Source organism: Stegastes partitus, unplaced genomic scaffold (assembly GCF_000690725.1).
Source record: "Stegastes partitus isolate 25-593 unplaced genomic scaffold, Stegastes_partitus-1.0.2 Scaffold1149, whole genome shotgun sequence".
In the NCBI taxonomy this organism is placed as follows: Eukaryota; Metazoa; Chordata; class Actinopteri; family Pomacentridae; genus Stegastes; species Stegastes partitus.
Genome location: NW_007578880.1, coordinates 304,204 through 330,081, shown reverse-complemented (window position 1 = coordinate 330,081; position 25,878 = coordinate 304,204). Strand labels below are relative to the sequence as shown.

The 25,878-nt window shown below is 42.4% G+C and overlaps 1 protein-coding gene across 2 annotated transcripts in view; it reads right to left on the bottom strand.

Annotated features, from left to right (window-relative positions):
* Positions 1 to 5,276: 5,276 nt before the first annotated feature.
* ctif (CBP80/20-dependent translation initiation factor) overlaps positions 5,277 to 25,878 on the bottom strand; it is a 65,258-nt gene continuing 44,656 nt past the window's right edge. Inside the window, exons 10-14 of one of the 2 annotated variants that reach the window (XM_008296741.1) lie at positions 18,987 to 19,611; positions 16,948 to 17,247; positions 13,881 to 14,036; positions 8,017 to 8,070; positions 5,277 to 5,834 (exon numbers count right to left, since the gene is read on the bottom strand). In XM_008296741.1, the coding sequence (XP_008294963.1) occupies positions 5,613 to 5,834; positions 8,017 to 8,070; positions 13,881 to 14,036; positions 16,948 to 17,247; positions 18,987 to 19,611 (1,357 nt within the window). In that variant the 3' untranslated portion in view covers positions 5,277 to 5,612. The remainder of the gene's footprint in view (positions 5,835 to 8,016; positions 8,071 to 13,880; positions 14,037 to 16,947; positions 17,248 to 18,986; positions 19,612 to 25,878) is intronic. The other variant, XM_008296742.1, reaches the window with a different exon arrangement.

Below are 25,878 nucleotides of genomic sequence, written 5' to 3'. Positions count from 1 at the left end.
GCTATAAAAATAGTGTGAGAGGGGGAGAGAGAGAGCGAGCGAGTGGGCTGCTGTGTCCAACTTATTATGTATTTTTAGGTTTGTGCCAGTTCATGAAGTTTGTCTCATTTCTGTCTGTTCTATTGAGTCTCAGCTGACTGTCTTTCACAGGAATGTGTACATTATGTTTGGCAGAAAAGTTATTATTTGCAGCTTTTTGAATCAATTATTATGGATGGGGGCAATAGCATCAAATTTAAACACTATTACGTAGGAACAACCTAAAAAATAGTTTTATAAATGAGGTATTTTCTAGGCTTTATCTGTGTTTTGTCTCTTAGGCGTACTTGACATTAGGAAAGGCTAATACCAGGCTAGATTCAACAGTCAATTAAAGAAAATATGGACAAATGAGAAGTGTTGCATATGGAGCACACGGCACGATGTGAAGGTTTATACTGTGGGTGGATGTACCGAAAGATCTAATTTAGAAGCAGCCATAAAGCAATAATAAATACGATAGGCGGCTAAAATGTCTGAATCCAAATATAGTTGAGATAGAATCAGTTTTTTGGGGAGTAGAATAAAAACCAGCGCAGTAGCTGCTGCTGAGATGGAAAGGTCAAGAGAGCGAGCTAAAACCACTTCGTAGCCCACAGTTATTGATTTCTCCCACAGCAAAGCATACTGTAGAAAACATCTGGGGATGCTTCTGTGTGTTTTAACTCCAGTTTTGTTTTACACAATATCTGGCCTCTGTACCCCTCTGGACTAAACAGAATACATTCTGCAGTGCACTCCTCTGGTTTGCTTGTGTGCTGATCAAACGCAGAAAGATGCACGCTGTGCAGACGGGAGGGCAAAAGAAATCAAAACGAGAAAAAAAAAAAGGTCTAAAAAAATAAAATGTGTGAGCCATCAGACGGCTAAAGAATACGAGACACATCCACGAGGAGATACTTGAACGCAGGATCTGCCGGCGCTCGTGTTGTTTAAGTTTGTGGGAGAGTGCGTCTGAGTGTGTAAGCTGTTATCTTAACGCGAGTGTCCTCCCTCCTCGTCTTTGGTTCGTCATCAAGGCCAGCAGAGAGGCAGCCTGCTTTTGTCTGGCTCAAACAATGGGCGATGCTGGTGTGAGTCACTCTGGACACACAAACACGCACGAATCCATTCATCAGTGCCAGCAGAGAACACAAGAAAAAAGCTCAAGTCATGATATGTCACCCTGAGGCCTGCTTGATTATATTTACTCCTGCCCATTAGTGCGTATTAGGGCTGCGAATAATGACTGTTTACATAATCAATTCATTTGCCAATTATTTTCTCAATGCCGTGTTTACTGTTTGAAATATCCAAAAAAAAAAAAAAGTCCTCTACAAAAATATGTAAAAACTAAAGGTAGAGAAGAAGTCTGCATCCATAAACAGTTAAGAGAAGAAGTTAGGAAACATCCAGTCAGACATGAACAATGGAATACAGAAACAAACTGAAAAAGACGAACTCATTGAGTTTTTGTGACTTTTGCTCGAAACCATTATTCTGCTGTATCCTTCTGACTGATTTTCATTTGATTGATATCTCCATTAATTGGCTCTAGTCTAGTTTTACAGCCTACAGTCATTTCTTTCACTCATCAGCTCGTGAGTCTCTTAATTTGTCCCTCATTGTATCACTCTTGCGGACAAATGACCGTTTTGTTGTAATGTGATCTAAATTCGGAATTAGAGACGCGGGGACGTCGTCTTAGCAGTATAGGCTCCAACAGCATGGCGGCCAACGTCATCCCTTAAGGCTACTGTGCCTGTTCCACTGTCTGTTTTCACTGGCCTGAGCTAAATTAACTGTGATGCTAATTGTCAGCCGGTGCTGGCTCTGTCTTTCTTCCACCGCTTGCAATTATTTCTCAATAGGCTCCCATACCATCCGAAGACTCGGCCGTTTCTATGTATATATAGCATATCCATATGTTTCCTCGCTTTCATCTCCTCCTACATTTTCCTCACTTTGTCTGCCACCATTTCTCTCCCTGTAATCTCCCCCCTTTTTGCAGAAATTACATTTGCTGGATCCGTTGGTCTCTAACTGTAGATCTTCCTTATTGTCCCTGGTTGTGTTGTGTTAAAGAGGAGCTCACACGTGTTGTGATTCCGAATGAAAGCAAACCATTGTCATAAATCCATCTGTCGGAGACCCTACAGAGGAGGAACTTCAAAGCTTCTCGTGGTATTGATGGTAAATTTAGTGCTTCACTCTGTCTGATGCGTTTGAATATTCAAACGTGGGATTACGTTGATCGATGTGGACAAGTGCTGAAGGACGTTCTATAAGTTGGAGGGACGAGGTCCTCGGTGGGGAGGCAACCCCGGCATTGAGCGCTCCCGTTGGGACGCCCGCAATCACGGAGCCCCAGGCATGTGTCGGGGCTAACCAAAGGCAAATCATTGGTCAAGGACGTTCTGCAGCACCCAGACACATCAACGTAGACGGCGTTGTTAAAATTCTGAAGTGTGGTCTGTTTAATGTGTGACGATGTAAAGGCGAAGGCATGTAAATGAGGAGTTCCAGTGTGCACATGTATGGATTGTTAGTATAATGACCTGCTGCGGTGCCACGATTAGTTACGCAGTCTATCTGCTAAAGGCAGAGGCGACCGTGTGTGTGCGCCTTTGTGTTTCTTTTGTGATGTCTGAATGCCTTTATGATGCCACGCTGACTTCCGTGTGACTGTGCTGATAAGCGAGCAGACAGAAAACACACCACAGTTTGTTCCGTCACGTCTTTTTTTTCTTTTTCTTCCTGTTAGTTTATTTTTCAGTTGCTTAGAAAAACAAAACAAACAAGAACTCACAGATGACCCACTATTGCCAATCTAAAGCTCGTCTGCCAACGACCGGCGCCTGTTTTTTTTTTTTTTTCTTTTTTCCAATATTCATGAGAATATGCAAATGAAGGTGCATCTCATTCAATCGTCGAGTGAGTCATGTGACCCGAGCAGAGGGGTCTAAGGGCACGCGGGGCGGGGAGGCTCCAAAGCCACAGACGAAGGGGGCAATCCCCACCTGCCCCAATCTGCTGTGAGAGCGAGCCGCTCTTTGCATAATGGACATTGATCGATGGGCTTTTTTTTTTCTTCTTTTTTTTTTTTCCGTTTCACAAAGTAAATACCACACTTACACACTTGCCAGCAAGCTAGGTATCACTGTTTTAGATGTCTTGAAAACCCACCAGAAGAAAAAAAAACCCAACTTATTTATATATAAATGAGCTAAATATAATTTAAATAGAAACCTAGAAATGAAGTAAGGACGACAAAGACAAAAAAACAAAAAACAAAACAATAACCACTTCTTAAGCAGACACACACACATACAGATGATTAGGTCGCACCTCCAAAAAAACGAGCTTTGAATCACCCATCTCATCTAACTAATCTTCTGGGGTGTGTTACTACCACACAGGATTTTAATTCTTGATGCAAGACACAGAAAATAATATAAAAACACTTACAACTGCCCACAGAGATTCAGTGGGAAACTAAGTATATGTGTGCATGTATGTGTGTGTGTGTGTGTGTGTGTGTGTGTGACTACTCCCAAGCACAGAGCTAGTTCCTGATAGAAATGCATGGGAAGTCCACCTTCTAGCCACGCGACCACAGTCTTCCTATGTGTAACATCTCTGTTGCACTATTCCCCTCTATTTCAGTGTTTTTAAATACTTGTAAATATACTGTATGCAGATTATATATAGAGCCCATTTACAAATGGTACATGATTGGCTTGGTACGTCAATATCATAGTACACACGTTAGCTGGAATAAGGGTCACATATGACTAGCTAATATGAGGTCAAACAATAAGATTTTTTCTCTTTTCATCATTGTCATCTTCAAATACACAGGTTAATAGTTGTCATTTTCCTCAAAAACAAAGCAAGATCAAATACAGTCGATATTAAACACTTGCAAAATGTCCACTGCAAAGAATGGCTTGAATAGGAGAAAATTGTAAAGAAGCATTTCACTTCTGTTTCTCAGTGTGCCATGCTTTTTTTTTTTTTTTATGTAGTCACATCACCTTTTTTTTTTTGCTGTTTAAATGTGTTTTTGTTTTTTTTTTCCTTCAGCAACAGAGTCCAACCATTTAGTCCTCAGCATGCTCTCTGCTGCCACTGGCCCTGCAGGCCCCCAAACAAGAGAGCTCCTATAAAAAAAGGGATAATTGACAAGGCCACTAGTCCTTTAAAACATCCTAAACTCCCTCACTATGCTCAACTCATTCCTCTCACTACTGAGATTTAATATTAATCCACAAGCACTGATTCAAATTCAAATCTTTGCTATTTTTTTTCTGAATTTTTTAAAGCAAATCGCCTCAAAACAGTGCAAAACAAATCAAACCTGTGCAATAAGGCCTACCACTATAATATCTCATACATACGTGTTACCATAAAAACAAGACTTCAAAATGAAACATCAATAATAAAAACAATAAATGATTTTAAAAAATATATAATAATAATAATACCAACGATGTGGTTAACAAAGCATGGACATGCACGGCTTAACAGAGGAGAAGAGACATTCCCCTGCAAGACAAAAACAAAAGAATTACCAGACAGCAGTGTCTGCTTTAATTTTCTAATGCTGCCCCCCTCCCCACCACTGCAATATTTCTACTGCTTGTATTGGAAACACCGGCCTGAGCTCGGGGAGCTCGGAGCTGGGGTGCCAACGGGGTGTGTTAGGAGTGTGTCGTCTCACAGGGGCTCAAGCAGCCATCTGCCACCCTACTCTAGCCAGCCTGATCCTTATCCTCAGCCCAGCCCGGCCCAGCAGGCCCGCTGTCTCATCCCCTCAAAAAGGCTTCCTGCTGTGGGGGGTGTAGTTGGGGAGACAAAGGCGGGGAGGAGCTGTGGGAGCTGGGGAGCTCCACAGCGAGGCCTTTTGACCTGGTCCCTGGCCCGGCGGGGCAGACGGCCCAGACAGACAGCACCGTGTCTACTCCCTGCCTCCTCCTCCTCCTCTTTTATCAGCCACACAGACCCCAGGGGCTGACGGAGAGACAGAAGGGGGGAGGGAGGAGAAAGAGACAGAAAGAGGGGAGGGTGGTTTGGCAAATGAACACAATGAAGAGACTGACACAGACCACCGTGACCCCCACCCACCCAGCCACCCCTGCCCCTCTCTATTCATCTCTGGGTACAGATCTCTCTATTCCCCACGGACAGGCTGCTGCCCTCTCCTCCTCTCCCCTGCATGACCCCTCTCTTGTCTGATGCCTCCTTTATCCCTCACCAGCCACGGCCAGGCGAGCGCCCAGACTCTGTGTGGCCAAGCACGCCCCTACTGGCCACGTATCACCTACTGTTTTCTCAAATGTGTGTCAAATGCGCCACATGTAGTGTTGATGCCTTGATGGCTCAGGAGGACCTGTCTGGTGGCTTGTGTACGCTTTGTTTGCGGCAGTGGTCTCCCGTCTTGGAGTAATTGTGGAATTTACAGTTAAGCTCGTTACCCATTCTTTAATTTTAGGCAAGAGGGTGATGTTGTCGTAATTAAAAAGTAGAAAATGTCTCGCCGGGGCATCCAGGGGGGGGGGCCTTGTCTCCTCTACTCCTGCGGGAGCTGGCACCTAGGCAGTGGTGGTGAGCTTTTGGATGGTACGGTTGTAGTATTGGGTGGTGAGGGCCTCCAGGGGGCTCCAGCGGTGTGCATGCAGCTCGATGACCTCCATGAGCAGCGAGCGAGTCAGCTGAGATTCGGCCGGACAAAGCATCTTGTCCCTGACAGCCGCTAAGAGCTCTGTCATCATCTCAGGGAGCTGCTCTTCCAGGAGACGCCCGGCGCTCTGCAACTGGTGGAGGGAAAAGGAGATACAGGGAGGGGGGGGTGAGGTCAGAGAAAGTGTGTGTGTGTGTCTCTTACTGTGAGCAAGACACAGTGTCTGGCACCTTGTTATTGTGGATGCAGTCAGACGGCAGAGGTTTACACACCCTCTGGCCATAAAGCTTTGTGTGTGAGCCTGCCAGTAAGTAATCCAGATTGCGAAGATTGTGTTTGTGAGCATCTGGGAAGTGTTAGCCAATCACAGCTCACCTGCCTTTGCTCTTTCTCTTCTTTTATGTGTAGGCTCTTGTTTTCTGCCACTAAAAGGGCAATTCTGGTTTATTTCAACTTGACGTAGTTCCCCTTAATGTGGCTATTGTGGTGAGGCTAGCTTTGCATGCTGAAGATTTGAGGGTAAGCTAGCAAGTATGCCCTGATAGAGATCTCTAATGCATTTGGCAAGATTGGCATTTCGCGTGGCTGATTTCTGTTTACTTTTGGGCAGACTCGGAAACAAAGGTTTAAAATGAGCAACATAAAAATCACATTTTTTGGGAATCTGCAGGGAGCTGGCACTAGTTTCTCTGATATACTGTTTTGTCACTGCAGAAATCTGGTGGAGATGTGAAGTTAGTACGACACAATGCTTTTGTTTAGGGTACAATGAAGTTTTGATCGTCTGTGAGTCTACTTAAATTCATCGTCATTGCTTAATTTTATTTTTTTTTTACTAAACCCAATGACAGATATGAATAGAACATCAAGACGTTTGTGATTTTAATAAACACATGCTATGCGATTATAACTCTATATGAAAATATAACAGACTTAATGGCCGTTGCTCATAGACTGTATATAAAAGATGAAAGAAGCTACAATGATGTCACCCATTAATTTTTGAAACTGGAAGCATTGAGTTAAGAGTGACTCAGAGGACACTACTAACACCCATATAGTAGCACTTTGTTAATCACAAAGTAGCCCCGCCCCACATGCCCTGCTTTATCGTCTATTTCCCTCTAAATGGGACCATAGTCTACAAAATGAACATCATGCTGTAATAAGGGAGACTGAAAAGTAGAAACGGAGACCATAAAGTCATTTGGAAAATGTTAACTGACCCAGCAAATCAAGTTTAGTCGTGGGTTCATTTATTGAATCTGACTTTTAATTTTTTTTTTTTACAACCAAAAGAGTCCCCCCCTGCTGGCCAACAGAAAGAATGCAGGTTTAAGTCACTTCTGCAATGGCTTCACTTTCCAGACTGCGAGGCTGCGTCTATCTTATACATACAATTCAAAGTTTTGACTCGATTTTTGTTGTTTTTTTTTCTCTCTTTTAATAATTTTCTTACTTGTTTGTAGCAGTTGCTTATTAAATGCTTTATTGCTTTTAATTCGTGACATAGCTTGTGCACAAATTTCAAATCAGCTGCTTGTTTTATCAAAAGACATAATTGCGTGTATAAAGGTGTGATCAAAAAGTTCAATCTTTTCCTTTGAAGAGCAGAAACCGCATCTGACTTAAATTCAACCGCCATCCCTTCCCTTTCAATGTAGTCTCCTGGTGCAGCGATACACCGCTCCTGGTGTTTCTGTAACACTTGGAAGACCTGGTCAGTTCATACATCAAGCATCACCAAGTAGCCCAATCTGACACACAGGGACTGGGGGGAGCAACGATTGTGCCACAATTCAGGTGGTTTCTTCTTAATCAGGTGCCTCAGAACTTTACAGTAGAGGTGACAGTCTGACCGTCGGGATGAATTCATGAGCATCCTCTTTGTGTGCTCCTGACCTGACTCTCCTCCTCCTTCTGTGGTCTCAGAGGCTGCAGGTTGGCTGATCCTGAGTTAACACAAGATCCTCAGAGACTTTGACTCAGTGTTATTTCAGACAAAAACGTCACCGGTCTCCCAATGTTGATCGCTCAACGTCATGCAGAATCCTGACTCACGAGTTACTGCTCGCATCTGTTGCATGCGCATCACTGTGCTGCAAACCATTCTTACACGATAGGAAGAGTATCTTTTTGATCGCACTCTGTACTTGTACGTCTTGCTTTGTGGGGACCAATTTGTCTTTTGAGGACAGTGTTGCAGAGTGAGGACATTTTAGATGATCCTCAAACGGCTGTTTGAAGGCTCAAACTTGGCCTTAAGGTGTGTGTGTGTGTGTGTGTGTGTGTGTGTGTGTGTGTGCGGTTCATACCTCCATGGAGCAACAGAGGACTGCATCTTCCTTAACATCTGTTGACTCGAGCAGCTACGAAAAACAAGAACAGACACAACATGACTATACTGAGAAACCAAAGTGCTGCTCAACATAAAACCAGAGAAATCCAAATGCAGCAACATCAAGAAGTCAAGCACAGTGAGTGAGCAAAACCCAGAAGGCCAGAAGATATATAAATATATGTATATGTGGATTTAAACAACATGGGGAGATTAGGCAAACGCAAGTGTTTGTGTGTCTTAATCAGTTCACAAGAAAAGGGAATAGAAAGACCTAATCCTGATTGTAAATATTTTCAACATTAACATATTAAATCTTGGAAGACAACAGAGCAGGCTTTCAGCCTGGCAAGCTAGTAAACATCACACATCAAGGCTTGCTTTATGCACAATGTACATAGACACACATAAATGCACAGACACACTGTAAACACACAGTGTAGCCAAAGACAAACAGTGGAGCTGGTAAACATGCTAGCTGGCTTTTCCCCACGCTGGCCCCATGCACAGATGGGCATACAACTGGCACTTTCAGACAATGCAGGGGGAGACTGTGACAAAGGGAGGCAGAACAACACAGAGCCGAAACTTTGAGCATCGAGTGTCAGATTACGGCAGAAAGGAATTTGGTTAAATACTCTTTTTTTTGGTAACTCCAAAACTGCTCTGTTTCTCACAAACTGTTCACTGAGTGCTGCTTTGATTAACCTGAATGAGAGAAGGAAGTAAGCAGGAGGAAGTTGGACAGGGTTTTCAAAATGAGGAAAATAAAGTGCAAGTGCAGGGTACAGGCACACAGTGAAGGAAAAAATATGAGAGCTTTATATGAAAACACAGGAAATCTCTGTGTTTAGGAGAAGGATCAGTGATTGGAATGAGTCTTAAATCTGTATTTTTTGTTATAATAACAGTGTAGAAAAACAAGGCTGGTAGTGATGAACCAACAGACAATTGTCACGTGAATCTGCAGCTCCCTTCTGCAGTACTTGGAGGACCGGCCCACAACCTAATGGTGTTGGGTCACTTGCACCACTGTCATAATGCTATTTTTATTTGCCGCAGTTCTTCGTCAAAAAGCTGTAAAACCTACTGTACACAAGCAGGTCAGCTCCAAACATCAGACAGACGCAGTGAGCAGCTAACGGGTCAACATAGTGGAGCGTTTAGCTGCCAAGTTCAGATGTTTTTCTCAGGAGTTGATAGAGAACAGAAGAGTGAATATCTGACTTAAATTCACCAAATTGACTTCAAATAAACGCGAATGTTTCTCTTTCAATAAAAGCTAATGTGTAAATAGAGTTCATTTGCCAACAAGTTCACTGCACCGATTTAAAAGGTTAGGATTCATCAATAGCTGTGCTTCCATAACATATTTTGAAGTATCGCATCAGAATGTGATGTCGTCTACACTCTCACCTTCTGGCAACACTATGCGGCTTCATTAGTATGCTTCAAAGCTGTCAGATAAAGCAAGAATAATTTGTCTTCTTTCAATGATTCGTTGTTGAGCCTTCTCTAAAGTTCACTTCAGTTTCGCTCGACAACTACATGCAAACTCGGCTACGGTTGTGTTTACAGCCTGCTTGTGCTGCTCCAGAGTTAGTAAAAACAATTTATTGCAGGTTTAAATCAAAAGGATTAAACTAAAGAATAGCAAATGCATGTTTGTGCTTTTAGTTGAGGATATAGAGGTGCTTGGACACAGCTGATGGAGCCTCCCTGCTGTATGCATCGAAGCAAAATAACCCTGCATTTCACTTTACCGCACAGTAGACAAACTAAAGTCGCTTTAAAAAAAGTGCTCTAATAAAAACACTGTCATAAAAATGTCTTCAATAGTGAAGAAGGAACAAGAATCACCACCATCTGATGCTGCGATCAACATTCAGTCTGCCGGCCTCTTCTTTCCACACTGTAAGCTTAATGGTATTCCACCTATCATTCAGGGCCAGCAGTTGCACAGACGTCAGCTCCTCAGTATGCTTAGACGGGCGTGGTGACAATGTGGCTGTTTGATGTGGGAACTCAAGTCCCGCCGTTTCCAGAGTAGGAGAACTATGTGACAAGCAGGATTAGCTCATAATGAGTTCTCTGGGGAGCCGAGGGTGAAGTTTTACTCAATACATTTAAAATGGTCTAATCTATACTCATCTATCATCAGCTCTCCTCTTCACTGCCACAGCTTTTTCTTCTCCGTCTCTCCGATGCATTAGCTCTCCTCTGTAGCTGCCGCACCACTACTTACATTCCATCCCTCCGCATTACCTTTGTTTTTAAGTAGAAAAGGAACAGCTGCAGAAAAAAACAGTTTCTGTGAGAACGCTCAACACGCCACCTCTCCTGCTGAAGCTGAACACAGATGTCTGCTTCGTTACATCATCAAATAAGAAATCTCGCAGCACTGGGAAACCTCGGGATTCTGTGTGATTTCCATTTACTGTATTTTCATTCAAAAGACATTTGATCAGGAACATAAAAAGCAACAAAAACTAGGACAGCTGTGATCCTCTCGTCGAGCCGACTGGAAGGAATGCATCCAACAACAACACCTCGAGTGACTCAGGGAAGTCGACATGAGAAACATCCTCATTCATGCAAATTTTCTTTCGAGGCTTTATCTGTTTGACCTCGTTTCTCAAACACGTCTGTTAGAATATGTCGAAACCAGTCATCTTATCTTTGACGGCAAAAAAAAAATAAAAGGTGAACCAGCCCCGGGAGGAACGCAAGAACCATCATGGCACTAATGACACAGTGTACTCAAAGTCAAAACTCAACTTTAACTGTGTTTCCAGTCGTTGCATAGCAACAGCACGTCCACAGGACGAGCTCTTCCTGTAGTTACATTACATAATATTACTACATTTCTGTTGCATCAGATCTGTGCTTTATTAACTACTCAACAAAAAGGCCTATAAACAAAACAAGATCGAAAATATGCTCGACTGTGACGGCCCATGCTGACTTTTAAAGAGGGATACCAAGGCACCGTATAAATAGCTCCTGATGTCACCCTCAGACACAGTGTACAGTATGTGCATGCTTTCTGCAGTGTGCAACTGCAAACCAATATCCTGATGACGGCTTCTGTGGGCCACATGCAAGTCATTTGCCTCAATAAACGATATGTGTTACATGTTGACTTAAGTTGCCTGCCACCTGCCCTCAGACTGACCAGGACTTTTAGACAAGGGAGCGCGCTTCCTTTTTTATACGGATGCATTTGTTCGTGCCTTTGTTTTGTTTTATGGTGAGATTTAATAAAAATAATAGAGTTATTCCATCCTCCCTGTGCAGCTTCAAACAGAATACTACAATTTCTACTAGAGTGTGCGTAAATACTAATTCCTGATTTGCTTCAGTAAGTGAATTTAAACTGTTTAGGGCACAAGTCTATTGGCTCAGCGTCTGTTCTAAATATACACGCTCAACACAAAGTTTCTTACCAACCTATGTAACCACGGTAACATGCTGAAACAGTAGCAGGAAAAAGCAGGGAGATCTTTTCCTTTACACATTTCTGATAAGCTTAAAACATTAAAAAGATCAGTTTCTATTTGAAGTGTGCCTCTTTGTGCACACAGCTGTGGAATGTCAAACCTCCTTAAAACTCTGACTTGTTCTAAGTACCTGTAATCAGTATTTTTTGAATACCAACAATTGTGTAAAACAATGTGAAAGGCTTCACTCACAGTGATGGACGTGGATTCAATTGTCACCTCAATCTTGAGATTCTGCTCGTTATTTAACTGCCTGGCCTGCAACTTCACTGTTTCGCTTTACTCTCATAGCATTATTTTTCAGCTGCAGCAGGCAGCCAAAGAACTGTGATAAACCCACTGTAAACTACCTGCTCAACATCAAACAGCAGACAAAAGCTGTGTTTCCACTGCAGGAGCTTTCCCCGGGGACTGGGAACCTTTGGAGGAACTCACAGGGTTTCCACCGCAGGGACTCGCATCTAAATAAAGTTCCCAGGAAATGATTTTACCCCCCATAAAGTCCCTGCTTTGGAGAAAGTATTTTTCAAAAGCACAGAAACTTTGTTGGGTCTTGCAACACTGAATATTTCTGATTGCTCTGGAACTCAATGCATTTTTATTTATTGAAAAAAAATCTGTAGCTGTATGTACGACATGCAAAACATGATGAGGAAAAACAGCTGTCACTTTTCATATACCTGCAGGCAAGAACATTTGTTGGTTAAATTGCAGACAACCAACAATCTGAAGGAAACTTGAAAAAAGTTGCGGATACTTTGAGTGGAAAAGTGGTTCAAGTTGGTAACTATCGTGTGAACCCAGTGGAGCATGTAGCAGCTATGTAAGCAAAATTAGATTAGATGAGATTAGATATAACTTTATTGATCCCTTTGGTAGGGTACCTCAGGGGAAAAAACAGAGCTAAAAGGGAGAAAATACATCACAAGCATGAACCAAACGTCCAGTGACCACAGTGCGTAAGAGAAGACGTTACAATTAATTCAATTCAAACTTAGCTAAGTATTTTGTATGTCAACTGTAACGCAAAACAAACAAAAAAACTCGTGGGCGGTGTGAGAACGCTCTCCCATTAGACGATTGCGACTGTCAGGCATGAATGGATGAGATCACTGCTCATTAACTTGCCCTGTCTAAACATACAGCTGTCATTTATACCTAAACACACTCACTGACACACCTCGGTTGTTACCTAATCCTGTTCTGCAGGCTACATCTACAGAAGACAGCCGCTGCAAAAATGTACCGCCGTACACACATATGCAGGCACATATGCTTGCATATGCAAACACACACGCTGACACACACACATGGAGCAGTGTGCACATTATGGCACATAGCTTGTAGCTGGAATCTGACAACGTAACAAGAGGATAGTCAAAACAGCAGACAGATCAAAGTCAGTAACAATGGCTCTGGGAAACAGAGACTGTCAAATGAGCACATGGGCTCACAGCTACACACATGTAAAATCCTATAAATATTTTGACGTCGCTCGCATGCACATTCAGCAGGCTACGTATGGCACTGCTGATGCTGGAATATGGAGGTGTGTTTGTGTGTATTTCTGACTTGTTACTCCACACCCTTGTACATGCTGCCGAGCCTTTTAACAAGCTGAGATAATGCCCTGGGCATACCCTCAGACAGGGTGTGGATGACATTAGCTGTGTGTGCGATTGTAGTGTTTGTTAACGAGACGCTGGGTGTGTGTTAAGTGCCAGACTGACAGAGGTGTGGACACGGGTGGTAAAACTTGCTGGCACGTGCCTCAACACCTGCCATTATTTCTTCCTCTTGCTCAAACTACGTATTAAAAAGCAATTTTCGCTCCCAGATTTCTTTTATCCCATCGTCTTTTCTACCTGTCATGCCATGAGTAAACTTCCTCTGTGCTAACTGTCGACCTGACCACAGTCTCCTGCGCTTCCTCTCACCTCCCTCCCCCGACTTGCTTCCCCTTTCAATATTCCATCTGTTGTTAACCACTTCTGTATCGCGGCGCGTCTGCTGTGGCTGCCCTATATGGTTTCCATGGTGACTGGGGGAGTGTGTGTAAGAGAGCATGAGCAGCTGATGAGAAATGAACCTGGGGTCACACATTTTCCTGGAACTGATGGTGTCCTGACTCTTTGCACCACTAACCAAACCCCACTGTGGTGTCTTGAGTCTAGACTAGGTCTGGCCAAAAACAGGAAACTCCGGCTTGTTGCACATATCGAACTGAACAGACAAGATGTGCAAACGCCGCTGGACGTTTTCCTCTTACTGGAATACGCGGATGGTGCCGATCGATTTGGCTATCGACGTACTTATTGATAAATAAAAACTGGATACAGACCTCTCGTAAGCATGTGTAGATGGGACACACCAGCACCCTGAATGGCTCGCTGGAGCTGCTCCTCATGGTACTAAACACCTCGCACAAAAAGGTGATGAAACCTAACCACCGCTCCACATCCGACTGCTGGAGCTCCTCACGACGGGAAAAGTCCCTCTGTGGAGGTGGAGATAAGGGGGGGAAAAAAACATATTTAGTCTGGAAAATACACCAAAACACAAGAGTCAGCTTTTGTAAATGTGTATTACAAGTTCTAAGTAGGCAGCGGGTAGGCGGATATTTAAGTGTTTCATAAATTCATAAGCAGTGGTGGTAAACTATCTTTCCTGGCAGAACCATTAATCACCATTAACACTTTGCTAACTCTCTAATGGGAGTTTTTGTAGGTGGCACTAATATTAACCTTGAGCCCAAAGGTACTTGAATCCCAAACGCAGTTGAAAAACACATTAAGCAAATTCATGAATTTCTTTTATCAGCCAGAAGTAGAGGAGAGTATGTTAATTTAGTATGAAAGCGAAGGGTACTGAACTGTGTCAGTGCTGTAAAAGTGTTGGGGTTAATATAGGTTAATGCTTAATGTGCACTTGTAAAGATGTTATTCAGCAGGTTAAACTGAAACTTTATTAACAGTCAGAGCGCCTCGTTCCGCTTCTCACATTTTTTTCCCAGAGTGTACTGCCGGTTAGGACTGAACTGCTGTGGAAACATGAGCGGCTTGTATTCTCGCACATTTGAACGCTCGCATACGCGGAACGTGCAGCCTTGAATGTGTCCAACTGAAAACTCCCTCCGCTGCCAAAGACAAACACGCTCAGAATCACCGCAGATCTCCAAAGATGTTGACACTTGAACGGCAAGCAAAACAGCAAATTACCGAAGAAAAATAAAAGGACGAAGTGTCAACAACAATAATTGTTGTGTTAAAGAAATGAGCATCTCACAGGTGAAAGACTGGTTACGTTGAAGCGTAGCAACAACAAACCCTGATGCTTCGCTTCTAATAAGCAGAGCAGTCACACACTAATTGCCCCCATATTGAGATCCAGGGGTCTGGAAGCAACATCATTAATGAAGACCTTCATGAGCCCACTTATAACATTTAGAATGTTTCAAAGCAAGAAAGCCAAAATGTCAAAGACAAGGAGGGGGCCTGTGCTGGCTGGGAAGTGGATAATAAAGTGAGAAATAAAAGAAGAGAAGGGACCACACAGCTGTGATAAAGGGGGAGTGAATATGAAGTGGAGAAAGGGCTAAAAGGATCAAGGCGGGATTCGCGGCTGCTGGGTCTGGGATAAAGATCTCAACATCTAAAGAAAGAGGTGTTTAAGTGGGAAAACACAAAAACACAAGGGAGGAGATAAAAGATAAGTCTAGGAGTCTGGTAGAAAAGAGCATCTGCAGGAGAAGAAAACAGGTGAAAGTGAAGGCAAGGAAAAGAAGGAAGCACGGCCAGGCAGCGGGTGGGTTAACATTTAGACCTTGAATGTCATCTGACGACAACGTGTATGTGTTTCTTGTTTGCCCACTTCTGGACTTCCTGCCGCTCTGGGGAGGTTGTCTGACGCTCAGGATGGAGCAAAGGGTGAAAGGGAGGAGTGTGGTTACAGTGAGAGAGGGGATATGGAAACTGTACAGAGGGGGGGAAGTAGCGAGGCATTGGCCCGTGTCGTTCTGGGTGAGGGGAGGCGATAAGACGGGGGAGCGCGAGAATAGAGAGCTCATGAGGGAGGTGAAGGGGGAGAGGACAGGAGTGAGAGGCAGCGAAATAAGTAACGGCTGAGAGGATGTTTTCATCACGGGTGCAAGGCTGGAACTGTGCAGTTAAGTGAAGGGATGGAGGGTGAAGGGGGGGACAGGTCTCCCTCTCCCCCGGGTGTTTGGATTAGCTACTTTGCCCACTGACATTTACAGCGTCTCACACACACAGTTGGTTTCCACCTGAAAGTTGTCATAAACCAAGCTTGGATGAAGGATTTTTGTAAAACCAAAGACTTTAAAAATGACTGGTTTGCTGAATAACATCTAGTGCATTAGCAAGTGTGTCTCGCTTATTATAGGCAATAAAAGGGCATTTTAGGAGCATCTTGTTTACAGTAACTGATGCCTTTCTTGGGATATTAGAGTCGGTACACAAAGTAGGACGGTAACAAATAAAAAATGTAAGTAAGTAGAATATCAATAGTATGTGGAGGCCAACCATGTTCTCCCAGTATTGGTAACAACTGGGTGCACTTTGAAAAATATTATAAATGTTAATTCCAGGTTTTAAAAACAACAACCTTGATACAATTATTTAAAGACATTCAACTTAAATTTTTTATGATTTCTGATGATATAACTGCACAAAAGACATTTTTGTTTTCTCTCTACTTGTAGCCATTGTTGTGCTGTTTCTATAGAGCTGCAGGACTTTTTACTGCAGTAACAAACAAGCCAGCAGTGAATAAGGTGACATTTTTACACTAAATGTTGGGTCAAAAAGTCTAATCCCAAAGATGACGTATAAAAAGAAGGCAGCATTAATAGAATGTTTTGCATTGTTTGCTTTAAAATTGACTTCAACAGTTCAATATTAAAGCTCATGCTGAACATTTTTCTGCTGTGTTGCACGAGTGTTTCAGGATTAATTGTAGCTTTAATGTAAATCAACTGTGCCAGACTTTTACAGGTCTGTTGAGAGAGTCAGTGTCAAGCTTTAATAAAGCCGTCAAAATACATTCCAAAACATGTCTTTTAGAGTTGAGATTCAGTTTTAACCACAGACTAGATGCTTCGTCAGCTTGTTATCGAGGCTGTGGCTTATTTCACAATTCTGCAGCCAGTTAGAACATCAACAAAGCTGTGGTAAAGGAGTGCTCTGACTTTTCACAGAAGTTCAAGTAGAAAGTCTCTGTTACAAGTCAGTCAGTAAGGACTGTGGTGGTGATTTAAAAAAAAATGATTAAAAATGTGCAAGGCAGGCGTGCAAATTTAATGAATTGAAGGAAATAATTAAGAAAAGTTAAGTAAAGCTTTAAACTGGAAGGTGCTGCGGTGAAAACTGATTTCTGACCGGCCTTCTCACCTGCAGCATGTTGAGCAGCAGCGACCTGAACTTGGTCCCCTCCACCATGAACAGCGCCATCTTGTCGCAGAGCTTGGCGGCTGTTGCGGCGAAGCTCCTGTCTGACACGGCCTTGGAGTAGATGGTGCTGACCACCTGAGCCAGGGTCTCCTCGGACCGTGCCGAGCACTGCGCCTCCTCCATGAAGGAGGCCAGCTGCTGCTCCACCCCGCTGCTGTTGCTCCTCATGCTGTTGAGAAGGTCCACCAGCCGGTCCATGCTCCGCGATCCGGAGCCCGAGTTCTCCACGCGTGCCTCCTCCTGAGGTGAGACATGAGATGAGCAACATGAGTGGTAGGTGACTGGTGAATAGAGCCTGGATATTGTTGGAGATGGTGTCAATGTTAGAAGATTCAAACTCTAATACTGATATACGAGACAATACTGTTTATATGCTACACTTGTAGAATGTTACATATTGAAAAGAGAAGGCTATAGAGGTGTTGTTTATTAACCCTCAGCTAATGTATTTCACAAGCTTGTTCGCAACTTACTATGAAGACAAAGCTTGACTCAGCTGTGACACATGCTCTGCTACATGTGCTGCAGATAGTGTTGACAGTGTTTCAAACAATGCAGACTCTGCTGGACAAACTATGTGATGACACAGTTTCTAAATTATCCCAAGCATCTCTTTTTTTGTGCATTATGCTCTGCAAAGGACAGTTTTCATATTAGCATAAATCAGCCAATATACACGCTGATACCAATAAATCTCTAACAGACCAATATCAGATGATAATCTCGGCTAACTGATTTATCGGGTGGGCTCTCCTGGTGACGATACAATATTCACCACCGAGGTGTTTATAAAAAGAAATAAATGGTGTCAGATAGGGACTTTTTATTATCTGGGAAATGCTGCTCTAGTGAAAAAAAATCCTGACTTATTAAAGTGCATTTGTAGCGTTTGCGTCACTCAAATGTGGTAGTGTTTTACTATTTTAATATAATATTCTATATAGACTATTTCAGTAAATTGCCACTGTATCTAAGTGTCATAGCAGGAGCTGGACAGTTAATACATTATTAAAAACCATCTCTTCTACTATTCTTCTAAATGCCTAGCTATCTATTTTAGGTGTTGATTTATTACTTTTAATAATTTTCATGCACTCTAAACCGTTTTCGTCAGATAAACTTAGCTACTTTATTATCTTTTCATGTACTTCCTCAGGCACAGGAACTCTTGTTTGCAATTACTGTGCTAAAATATGCAAAACAAATGACACTTCCCATTTACGTGGGGCGCCAGACAGCACATGACATGACACTGAGTCAATATTGTGTGAGGTAACCGATGTGCTAAAGTTTTGTAATTTGTGAGAAATATTAAAAAAGATCGAGCAGAGATGAAATGACCACATTTATATGGATTCAGTAGTTGCATATGCTGAAAGTTGAGCTGAATGCCCTTTGCTAAGTCTGCGAGCTATGAAAAAATCATGACGCAAAGATTAAAAAGGTCCAGCAAGTCCACTTAAATCAAGCAAAGGCTGGCTTCCTAGACTGGATTCATTGATTCACTGGCATCACTAAGGATATGTTTATTAATTCCTGCATTGCTGCCTGTTGGGAAGTCCTGTGCTGTCAAATCAATCCCCTCCTGGTGCTAATGAGTTAGCTGTAGAAGGAGGAAGCTGAGCGCAGTAACACAGTTGGCCGACTCATCAGTTTAGTGCACAGTGGAAAACATCAAAAACTGTTAGGCTAATGCCGCTTTAGTTTCTTCACCTCCTTAGCGAGAACATGCACTCCCCTCCCTGCCAGTCTGGGTGTGTGTCAGCCTGAATGCTAAATAAATAAGTAGGCAAATGATTCAAGCATGGTAGTGTGGGAAAAAGTGTGTCTGCCTGTGTGTATATTAACGACGGGAGTGTGTCCGTTTGTGAACGCAGTGGAAGTAATTATAAGACCAAATGGTGGTGTGTGTGTACACATATGCATCAATCCTGGTTGCCTTAATACTGACTGACAGGTACTAAGCAGCTTTTCGGTACCTTGTCCTTTAGTCTCCTCCTCAGCCTTTCCTTTGACGACTGCAGCAGGCTGATTTTGGGCTGCTCCGACTGGCCCTCGCTTGCCTTTCCACTTCGCGGTGGGTTGGGAGACTCCTTGTTAACTGTCAGGTCTGGGAAAACATTTGAACTGGGCGCTGAGTCAGATTTGGGTGATTCATTGGGACTCTTACTGCTGCAGTCTTGAGGTGATCTGATCTGCTCATCACCCAGTTTTACATTCTCAGTCTCTTTGTCTTTGGTTGTTCTTGGGGGTACTCCTTTATCACCTGCAGCGTTTGTCTGTCCGTGTCCCTGACCTTTCTGATTGTGGTGCCAACGCCGGTTCTGGCTGTATCCGTGGTGTGGGGGTCCTCCTTGGCGCTGCCCATGTCCTCCTTGGTACTGGCGAGGCGGCCGACCGGCGCTATTGTTTCTGTTATCTCCCAGTTCTATTAAATTCGGCTGCTGTTGGTTTGGAGACTGTTGCTGGGGTTGAGCCCTCTGCTGCTGTGGTGACTGTTGCTGTACCTGCTGAGGCTGGTTCTTTCCTCCTCCGCCTCCACCACCACCTCCACCTCCTCCTCCGCCTCCTCCTCCTCCTCCTCCCTGAGGCCGCTGCTGTCTCCTGAAATGAGAGAGCAGGTTTCAGTTACCTTCATGATGTTGTAGGAGCAGCTGACCTGTACCTTCAACTAATCTGTGCCCCTTACTCATCACCTCACAGAGATACTCCTGCAAATGTTACTGTGACAAGTGAAAAACCATGTTAAAGTCGTCATCTACTGAACTACGAACTACAAAATCTGAAGTCCAGTGCCTGCTTACATGTGGATGCACAGTGTGCCTGTGTTTTCCTGTCCTGCATCGCTGTGTCGTTTTGCTGCACTGGCTCTGGGCTTGACAAGCCGCTGACATATGGTCCAGGGGATTAGTCACTCTGGCACCGAGGAGGCAACCTATTATCTGCCTCAACCCGTGAACTTGCACAAACTCAACTAGCAGCAGCTAACTCACCTTTGTTCAGATTCACTGAACTCTAGAAGTGCTTTGACTCTAAAACTTTACAAGCTGTGTATAAATTCAATTTACTACTACTACTATGAGTACTATTACTACGATTTACACAATAACGAATGTGTAAGCAAATATACATGGGTCAGTTGAACAGTTTGAATATTTCACCGAAAAGTAAGAAACCAAAAGACAAAGCTGAACTCGACTGCTAATCAGCATGTTTTAGCAGCCAGACATGCTTCTATGCAGGGAAACTTGCTTCACTTCCAACCCAGGGACTTTCCAAATCTGCTACACAGCATCTCCCCCGTTTGCCTAACGTTAAGGTTTTTTTTATGTAATCAAACTAAACATTCTAAAAGACTGTGCTGCACTTTAATAATAAAGTAGAAATGCTGCTATGAAGTTGTAAGGCGTGTTGAAACACAAATGACTTGTTATGCCACTAAATAACACAACAAATAAGATGAATCATCAAAAGCGACAGCACCTCTGTCTGATTTTAAGTAAGTATAGTACATACATTTGCAATTTTTAACCAGTTTGCATTAGATACTACAACACTCAGGCTTGAAGCTGGACTGGATATGAAGTACTTAAAGATTTACGTGTGTGTGCAGAAACACAGATGAACACACACAAAGCCACAGTCTGCAGCCACACACACTGAACATCACTAAAAATCACACATAGTGATTTTAATGTCAATTGCTGAAGTGTTGACAATTTTGTAAAATATTTAAAAGTATTATTCCGGGCACTCCACGAGAGCCAAATGGTACAACAAAAATATTCAATTCAGCCACTGTGGGACGTTTTAGCACCATTCTCTTTAGGACGCTTCTCCGCAAAAGCCCACTTTCTTCTTATAGCCGGATTTATAGAAGCCTTTGCTTGTGAGCACCATCTCATCTTCTTGCCAGTAAGGAAATTCCAAAAGACATAATTCCTAATTCTTATTTGGAAATAGCACATCCTAAGATACACACATTTTTGAGCATGAATTCCATCTTGAATATGAGAGTGGACAGTGTGAATATCCGTTATTGATTGACGTAAGGATTTTGTCTTTCAGCTACAAGTCTTATGTAATTTTTTTTCTATATGTATACTCCTGTTCATAGGTGTGCATGTGGGAAAAGTGCTAAAATGCTGACTGAAGTGTAAAACGTCTGCTGTAAAGAAATACCAAAGATAACGTAGCTGGTAAAATTCCCAGCTGTTGCCAAAAAAACTGTAGAATTCCTCCCAGCACCGGTGCTTAATTGTATGATGGAGCACATTGAAATGCCCATAATGCTAGATAAACTGTTTAACAAAAACGTGGACATGCATTTACCAAGAAGACTTGCTGTGCCTGTAGCAGATAAAAGAAATCTGTACCGAGCAGATGACGGGGTAAAAAAAAAAAAAAGGGAAAAAAAGCAGTAAAACTTATTTTCCAACAGGTATTATTTTTACATACGTTTACCTTATTATTTGAAATTTTGTGACATCACACACACACACACACCTACACACACACACACAACAGAAAATAGGAAAATCATAATAGATCCTTTAAGCACACACAAAAAAGGCAGAAAATCATCACATTAATATAACATACATAATTATATTCTGAGTACCTATACATGGACGATAGATGGACAACAACCCTTTTGAGTACATTAAAAGTTCTGTTTGCATTCATACCCAGTGTCAGAATAGAATAACATGAACAAGGTTTCTTGAATAAACAGAAATCACAAAAAAAGATGGAGACAAAAGCCAAATCTGTGACCCCATGGGGCTACATGAGTCTTGTGGGAGGTTGGATTGATGTGCACAGAAAGGTAACTTTCCTCAAGGGGTCCTCAATGCCAAGATTTCAATGTGGGCTTCTTCTTTTTTTTTTATTCCTCACAAAATCTTTTCCTTTCAGTTTTTCAATTTAGCAGACCTTCAACAGCTTGATTTTTAGACAAAATATATATATATATATATAAAAAAAAATGATTGAACAAACCTGACATTTCTGAAGCCACATGAAAAAAACACACACAAACTGTTCTATCCTGTGAAAGAGAATTTTGTGACACGATCATACTCAAAAGTTCAGCTCCAATCCTCTTTTGCAAAAATGTTCACTCAACCCCAAATAGCTTAACATAAAAACAACCTTGGAAATTTTCTTTGCGCTTAAAAGAAGTCTATTTACACTGATCAGCCAGCCACAATGTTCTAACCATCTGCCTAATGTTGCCGCGAAAACAGCTCTGACCCATGGGGGCATGGACTCCACAAGACCTCCAAAAGTGTTTTGTGGTGTCAGGCATCAATGCGTTAGCAGCAGATTCTGATTGAACAGTTTGCCTCCTGCAGTTGCGTCTGCTGTTTTTCTCTTTTTTTGTTAATCTTTCACTGTTCTATCACTTTTATTGCCCAACAAGCCCGACATCTTAAATCGTTTTTTTGTTGTTGTTTTCCAGACACTGTTTCAAGGTAATCTGTGGCTGATGAAGGAATCCCTGTGGGATTCAGATCTGAGGACTTTGGAGACCTTGAAGTCTCTGCCACGTTCCTCTAACTATTCCTGAACAATTTCTGCAGTGTGGCACAGAGCATTATCCTCCAAAAAGAGGCCTCTGCAATCAGGGAATACTGTTCCCATGAAGGGGCGTAGTTGTTTGGCAGCAATGTGTAGGTAAGTGGTAGGTGTCAAAGCAACACCCACATGAGGTCCAGGACACAAGGTCTGCCAGCAGAACTTTGCCCAGAGCATCACATTGCCTTAACTGGCTTTCCTTCTTCCCCCATCCTGCCACCATCTTTTTCTTGGATACAACTTCCACTTCTAAGTCTCGTGTGCACATTGTAGGAGCTTTCAACAGTGGACAGTGGTCAGCGTGAACACACTGACCCCATATGCAGCAAGCTGTGATGAACTGTGTGTTCCAACACTTTTCTATCATTTTCACCATTAAGGTTTTTGCTGCAGTAGCACCAGTGGCCCTTCCTTGGACCACTTCTGGTAGATACCAACCACCGCATACCAGGAACACCCCACAAGACCTGCTGTGTTTGAAATGAGCTGACCCAGTTGTCTATCCATCACAACTGGCTCTTGTCAGCATGGCTCAGATTCTTACACTTGTCCCTTTTTCCTGCTTACAACACACCAACTTAAAGCCCCGACTGTTCACTTGCTGCCTGATATATCCCCTCCCCTGCCAATGTGATGACATAATCAATAATAGTCACTTCCCTTACCAGTGGTTTTACTGTGGTGGATAATTAATGTATTTTACACAGTGGTTGAACACGATAACAGAAACACGTGTATCTTTAACTTACTGTAGTTTTCCTGTAAAAAAATACTACTTTGTAAAGATTTACCTCTGATAAGTTTTCAGAATGCTGTATTTGATTAACTGATAGTGAAAACTTTATTGTCGCCAATGGGGAAAACGATTTAAACTAAAAAACCCATATAAATGAAAAGTGTGAATGATTCCATTTTGGTTTGGTCTCAATCATTGTGGTCACTGATTATGGTCACTCAACGATTACAAAGGATAGGAGTGGTGTTGTGCAGTGTGGCAATGGTCTTATCAACGCGACGTGATGGGACTGTATGGCTTGAGGAGGATGGAAAAGATGTTAAACAAATGCTGAGACATCCTCAGCCAGTACTCTCAAATTAAGAGAATACTTATGGAAGATTCTGGACTGTTGTGATAGTCGGTAGCCTGACCGTCTAAACTGCTGCCCACATCTCTGACACGATCAGCGAGTCAAGTACTGTTATGGCCAGCGGCGGTGTTTTTCCTAGATGGAGAAACAGTGGACCAGTCTGAGTATAGTGGGCGGGATCAAGAATATTTACATTCATGAAAAACAGTGAGCGAAGACGAGCAAGAAGCCTGGATGATACCGCTGTACGGTCCTGTTATTTCATACCTTGTGTAACATTTTATTTTCAGTGTTTTTGTAAAGCCCACGACCCCAGTGAGGGTTAAATAGATAATGGATGGATGGATGTTTTTGTAAACTTTCGATGCTTCCAGGTTCTCAGACATGAGAATTTGTATTTTTTTTTTTCATTTTGCTGATCAGCAATTTAATATATTTCTGACAAAACCAGAGATTTGATAATTTCACCTCAGATGTGGGCATTGGAATGACAAATGTTCTGTATTTCATAGTTTTCTGGTGTTTTGTTCTGTAGACCAAATTACTTTTAAACAAAGCAGATTAACAGTTATTGAAATTAAACCACATTGTTTTAAAAGCTTGTCAAGAAAAACAGAACATTTCAGTTTTATATTCCTCATTGATCAATCCAGCAATTTCTTTTTAATTGCTGAAATCTACAACATGTCAGAAAAGAATGACAACTGCCTTGTTTGTCCAAGCAATTTAAAAATCCAAAATATGTGGAATTTAATATGTCACAACAAAAACAACACGTTTTCACAGATCTAGAGTGAAACTTGTAGTCGTATGTGTGTGTGTTTTAAAGAAGAACTAGAGAAATGCCCAAATGTATTTATAGGTTTTTTTCCAGTGTTCATGTGGTTTATGTTTTGCCTGGCCGCTGTGTTCCACTCTCTTAGGGAGGTTGGGAGACAGTTCATCTTCCAACTCGTCTCTACCCAACTCCATCAATTCATAAATATTCTGTCTCAGCCAGATCTGCGCCAACCGTACAGGTTTTTAATCTCATCCCTTCTGTACAGAATAGAAAGACGATGCTGTCTCGCCACGTATTTCCACGATCATACTAGTTTCAGATGCTTTTGCTTTTACATCAAACACTAACTCCAGTATATAGCTTTTCGTGATGGTTTTAATATTTTACTGGTGCCCTACTTAATCATACAACACGGCACTTACTGTCATTTTTTTTCCCAGCAGCAGTCATTCATGGTGGCGTCTGAAATGATTCATTTAAAGAGAAACAATGCAGCATGTAATCCAGCCTAATTGTAAGTTTATCTCATTGATAACAGCCTCGTTGTTTGCTGTTTACTTTCCTACCAGCCATATCAGCTGTATTAAGTTACTGCCAAAGTGAACTGAACATGTTTTACTGCTGCTTTACATTAAAGGCCTTTCACTGGCACGACACACGATGGCCTTTAATCTGAAGCAGTCCCGAAGGAAGCAGCGTATTTATCACAGACCTCCTAAAATTGCTCATCCAAACGTGTGTGTATGAAACTAGACAGGGTATTTTCTGCGTATTTAGCAAAGTGACCGACCCAACTAAACTCCGTTCTGGTGCTGTGTGGAAAATTACTTCTGCTGTGTGCAACACGAGAACAAATTGAAACAAGAAGTTTGTTTGGTTGCACTGTAAACAGATACACTTGTTGCTCCTCTGTTGGATTTTTTTGATGAAGTAGATGCTTTCAGAGTGTTTGCAGAAGTCTTAAACTGCTCTCGCTGTTACCACGGTAACCACAGGTGTTGCCACATCAACCAGGGACGGAAATCTGAAGGATTAGAACTTCAACGTTGACTGACAGAAATGGTGAGATCTCATTTACTTTGACTTATAGAGAGTGAGATTTCCTAATCTCGAGCTAAGCCGTAGACTGCTCAGACTGTTGAAGAATACGACATTTCTCTTTTTTGAAAACACACACACACACACACACATTCACCGATCTGGTGATTCACTGAATCTCCGCAGCCGCTGTTAGTTTAGGCTCAGCTCTAATAAGCCGTTCTCCTGATCCACTGGTGATGTAGAGGGGTGAGAGCGAGACAGTAATAAAATGTTAATCATATTTAATGACTGCGAGCTCGGCAGTAGCTTGAGTGTTGCTCAGATTGACCATCCATCAGTCACATTACTGCCAAGGAGATGTTTGCATTAAGGATGAATGAT